We start from the raw sequence: 5,356 nt of genomic DNA, 5'->3' as shown, positions 1-5,356 counted from the left end.
CCCCCCCCCCCCCCCCCCCGACCCTGCTCTACCAGTGTTTCTGTAACACGCCCATCAGGTTTATATTTTCTCGCTCCTCCGCAGACTCCCAGCCCATCTCCCACTCTCCCCCCCCTCTTTGACACAGACAACAACTGAGTCTACAGCGTGGAATGGCGCGCTCTGCCCACCACTGTCAGCTGGCAACATAAACCGCCTGCAGTTCTGATGGCAACAGGATACCCAGCACTGGTTTCCATTTGCCTCGCTGTGTTTTGTGAAGATAACCTATGTTTCACACCAGGTGCGAACGTTTCACACCATCTCCCCCACCGCAAAAGGAGCCAGGGATTGGGAGATCACGCGAGTCCAGGGCTTTTAGATCATTCCAGGGATGCGGCAGCAAAGCTGCTGAGCAGATGAATCCCTCGGTCGCCTCCGTGCAGTGCTGCCGCTACACACCACCCGCTGGGCAACCCACCCCGGCACCTGCCGAAGGGGTGAGGTGAGCACAGCGACCCAGAAAGTGCCGGAGTCCTTACCTGGTCGTTAACGTGACACACGGCGAGATTCTGCTCATCACCGGAACAGGCCACGCGGATGTACTTCAGCCAGTTCCCAGCTCCACTCTGGCTAGCATCAACACAGAATTTCTCATTTCCCAGGTCATCAGCAATCTGCAGGACAGGAGAAGAAATACATGGGTCACCTGATATCAGACGGCCGCTACGGAAGGAAGAAAGAAAGGAGAACAATTCGCAATGCAGGATTCCAAACAAGACATGGAAAGGAGGAAGCTGGACGGCATATATCATTAATAAAGAGACTCATGACAAGACTGAAACCAGCTCTTAGTCCTCATCTGAAGTTCCTGGTTAGCAGAGCCCCCAAGGACGTACGTCAGAGTTGTCCACGAGTAACAGGCTCAGGATTACAATTGCTGCGGAGACAGAGACACGGTTCTGGACTCCACACCAGCAATCGAAGCAGGTAACTTCTCCAGACTGTACTGATTTTAGTGATAAAGCCCTTAAACGGCTCCATCTTCACATTATCTATTTTATCCTTTCATGCAGGATCATTTTTTATTAGAAATAAAAAAAAAGACATTCCCTTTTTCAGTAAACTTTCAAAACAGGTCACTTCCCACAGTGCTGTGAAATTATATTTTTAAAAACTGCTATAACAAATGATACTTTCATTTATATAATTACTACATGAGAAATTCACTGACTAGTCTAGAGGATCCGTGTGGTTGAAGGCCAGATAAAATTTGGCTGGTGTGCAAAAGAGGAATCCTTCCACATAAAACCCTCAAATACTTAAAAGTCCAGGTGTGGGAAAAAAAAAAAAAGGTTAATTAAAGGGTCGTGGTCTAAAGAAAACTGCTCTTTTACCAGGAACAGACTTAGCACTTATTTTTTCTTAAGACAGGAAAGCAAGGCCGATGACACAGAAACAGGGAAGGGGCTCAGCATTCCGCACCGATGCTTGTGACGATCCATTCTGCAACTCACTCACAAAAGCACATTTTAAAAATTACACAGGACGCTCCCAAAATGAGGAAAAGGCCCCGGAGTCCTGAGCGTGGCAAGACTATTCTGCTCATGAGTGGGCCTCCCTTTTACAGAAACTCCTTTTTTCCCTAGACTTAGATTTGCCCCTACCCCTGCCAGACCCTGTGTCATTGCAAATTACTTCAGTCATCAAAAGCTCTTAACGTGCTTTTACTAGCAATTAATTCTCTCAGAATCTCATGGGATACGATAATACTTTCCCATCTATTTCAAGACGGACTAAAAAGAAAAAGCTAGGAACAAAGGAAAGGAAAAATTAAAACGCAGCGACGACAGCAACAAATCAAGTATAAGGTCAGGCTGAGAAATCTCGGAGCGACACTGTCAGCCGAGACTCTCGCTCCCCGGCTCCAAACACCCGCGGAGCGTCCGGCCCGCGCCGCACCGCTCTGCACCCCTCCAGCAGCAGCCCGGCACCCCCCCACGCCGTCCTGGCACACAGACCCGGCCCCTCGCACCCACCACGGCCCATCTTCTGCCAAGCTACGCCTATAAAAATGGACGAAGGGAAAAATCACGCCATCGGCACGTGGCTTCCTCCTTCCTCACCAAAACGGAGAACCGAAGCTTCAGCGAAACGTGGCATTTGCTCCCAGAAAATGTGTTGTTGGGACAGAACTGGTGAGAGGAACAACCCTCCCCGCGTTCAGTTCCACGAATCCCTGCGTGGGGACGCTCTGGCCGTCGCTCACCAATCCCCCTTCGCGGGGTTGGCGGAACGGGCGGGCCTTGTCTCTGTAACAGCAAAGCGGGAGGTCAAAGAGCCGCATTAATATAACGCACCACAGGATTTGAAACAAAAACTACGCACGGCAACACCGTGTGCCCAAACTGTCCTGCGGTTTTATAACCCACTCGTGAGGGATTCCTAATAAACTCACTTTATAGCTCAAGAAACTTGGCGAAGAGATGACACCCAGCACCGCAGGACTCCTGCGTGTTCCCGCTGGCGTCCGGGACCCCCTGACCCTGCGGCAGCTCTCTGGGTTAGACTCCCAGCTCTCAAGTTGGGCCTTCAGAGATAATGAGGAACACGCAATTAGTGGCCACTTCAGGCAAGTTTGGCTTCAATGACTTCCTCAGAACACAGCAGCAGAAGCAGTGGTGGAGTTTGGTTTTCGATTCAACTGTCTTGGGCATGACACATCATCCTTCCTCTTGGAGAGAACCCTGCCTTGTTCGTGCCTCGCATTCCAGCTTCCTGAGTAAAGAAAACAGGAGCTGCACAGGCAACGTCCTTTGCCACACTGTCCCAGTTAATTTCTAGAGCAGATCTGTCTACCCAGGTTTGGTAAATGAGAGCAAGCTCTCCTCTCCAAACCAGTATGGAACTCACAAGCCAAAAACTGCATCGGCGAGACCCTGTCTGCAGGCGAGCTTGTTAAAATTCTCCGAGCGATTTCTGGTTTACGAGAGCTAATTCTCAGTCACTTGTTTCGCTTCTGTCTTGTTCGCTTGGTTTTGAAAGCAAACTAACAGCAGCCATCCCTCCTTGTGATTTCACACGTCATGCACGTGGCTCACCGCCGCAGGAGGTTTCGTGACGCTCCTCGGCAAAGCCGGGACCGTGCAGGCGCCGCGGCAGGTCCCAGCCCTCAGCAGCTCGCGGGGTCTCTGCCCTCGAGTCGCAGAGGCCTCGTGGTGCGGGAGAGGGCCGATGACCTTTGTTCAGGCTCTCAAGAGGACTGCGGGGCAGTTAAGCACAAAGCTTTTGCCCATTTCCATGAACTTCACCCCATGCCACCTAGTTCAATGCAAGTTACCCAGCCCTGCCTCTGTACCCCAGTCCCAAGCGTTTCGCCAAGCAGCTCTAACTTCCAGGACTCAGATTTCTTCCTCCAAATCCCAGGTTCTTGCCCATCAACACTAGCGTCTTTTCCCTCTCTTTTTCCCCCAGCACATGTTCTGAGCTTGCCAACCTCCCCTCTGACATCCTCAAACCTCCCCTCTGACATCCTCAATGCCCGTCCCCTCGCCAGGATAAGCCTCGGTGCCTGCTCCTCGTGTGCAGCCTCCCTCCTCCCTCCTCCCTCCTTCCCACCTCCACTCTACCTGGCACCAGGTCTCCTCACTTGCAAAGCCCTGGCCCCCTCCTCATGGGAAAAAGGAAAGGGAACAGAGGAAACTCCTGAGGCAAACGAGTCACAGTTCATTAGAACGTGTTACTGAACGCAGCCAAGAGCTGAACCCAACACCGTGCGCTGGCCACGTCGCCCTCCAAAGCCCCTGCTCTTCCCTAACAAGACTCTTTCTCAAGAACTGGTGCTTTAGAGATGCCCTTTTTTACCTCCCCTTGAGCTCTACTCGTCGTAGCAAAGGCCCAATATACCACAGTAACGTCACAGGAAGCCAATTTAATGTAGTTTGGACTTTGCAAGACAAAAAAAAAAAACCAAACCAACAAAAAAAGAAGCATTTATTATGTGGGTTGAAAAACTCTACCGAGTTTACTCAAGCTAAAATAGCAGAAACTTCTGTTTTATCTCAGGGAACCTCTAGGAACATGGAGGCTGAGTAAAGCTGTTGACTGTTGTTGAGAATAAAGTCCTTGTCTTGGCCTTACTGACCCCACATTAGCTAACGAAGCCGAGTAGCCAAGCCAGCACCTTGAGGGGCAGGAGGGGACACACACCTAGAGACAAAGTGGTGACAGCTCCCACGGAAAACAAACCCGAGACGAACTGTCAGTGGTGAGCTCCTGATTTGAAGCCACTTGGGTACAGAACGTGTCATTTTTAATGGTCTGAAGAAGCAGCGTCCCACTGTCCTCCCAGTACCATCAATTTATAGAGCAGCCATCAGTGAAACTAAATCACCCCGGGAATACAATATGGCAAACTCCAGGACTACACAAAGAGTCTGTTTTACTTCAGGGCTGTATCGTACAGTTTCACATTCTTTCTTCTTCATATTCTAGAATTGTTTGGCTGAAGACACTCCGAGAGCTCTGGGAAACCCCAGAATTCAGCTCAAATTCACCAAGTGTTTTGCAGGGCCCCTGCACAAGGCTCCACAGCTCTGCTTCAGAACGAGGTCCCGGCTTAGCTAGAAGTCACCTGAAACTCTGTGGTTTTATCTGAGTGGAGCTTTAAAACCCAAACAGGGGGCGTGAAATCTCACAGATCAGAATGAGAAAAAAAAAAAAAAAATTGTATGAAACCCTGAGAACTTAAGCCCCTGTTTTTCACACACACTCACTCTACTCCCTAAATAGAACAAGGCACCGCGAGCTACGGCCCAGCAGCATCCCTGCACGGTGCTGCTCATCCGGCCATGCCCCATCGCCCGGAACGCTGCGGCCGTATCCGTGAGGAACCTCTGCAACCACAACAGCTGGAAAACAAAACAAATGTTACAGAGGTCGAAGAGAGTGGACAGAGGATTGCCAGCAGCACCGCTGTTCAACAGCAACACGTCCCTGCGGGCCAGCCGAGCCACAGCGAAGTAATTCCGCGAGTCCCGCTACCCTGTTGCATCTATTAGTAAAAGGCATCATTTTGAAGTAGGGAGTTTCCCAGGCCTCTTGCTCACACGTTCCTCCTCTGCAGCCGCGATGGGCTGGCAGCGCGCGGGCAGCCTGACGGCACGATGGTCTGAGGGCGCTGGGGCAGACGGCCGGGCCCGCAGGGTGTGGGGGGCATCTGCCCCGGGAAGAACTGCCAAGGGTGTGCAGCGGCCAAGGCGGGAGCGAGCCCGTAACGGAGCTGCCGGAGGGGCCGCCACACCTGGGGTCAAGCCCTCAGCCCCAGAACGACGCCCCTTCCCTCGCGCCCGGCCCTCACCTGCCACCCGGGGCCGGG

The 5,356-nt window shown here is 51.9% G+C and overlaps 1 protein-coding gene across 1 annotated transcript in view; it reads right to left on the bottom strand.

Annotated features, from left to right (window-relative positions):
- Positions 1–5,356, bottom strand: part of PRDM16 (PR/SET domain 16) — a 257,410-nt gene that overhangs the window by 48,165 nt on the left and 203,889 nt on the right. Inside the window, exon 4 of the mRNA XM_026862888.1 lies at positions 522–656. Coding sequence (XP_026718689.1) covers positions 522–656 — 135 coding nt within the window. The remainder of the gene's footprint in view (positions 1–521; positions 657–5,356) is intronic.

The sequence above is a fragment of the Athene cunicularia genome (genome assembly GCF_003259725.1).
Source record: "Athene cunicularia isolate RWA chromosome 21 unlocalized genomic scaffold, athCun1 chr21_part1, whole genome shotgun sequence".
Lineage (NCBI taxonomy): Eukaryota > Metazoa > Chordata > Aves > Strigiformes > Strigidae > Athene > Athene cunicularia.
Note: the sequence above shows the minus strand (reverse complement) of the source record. Positions and strands in the feature narration are given on the sequence as shown.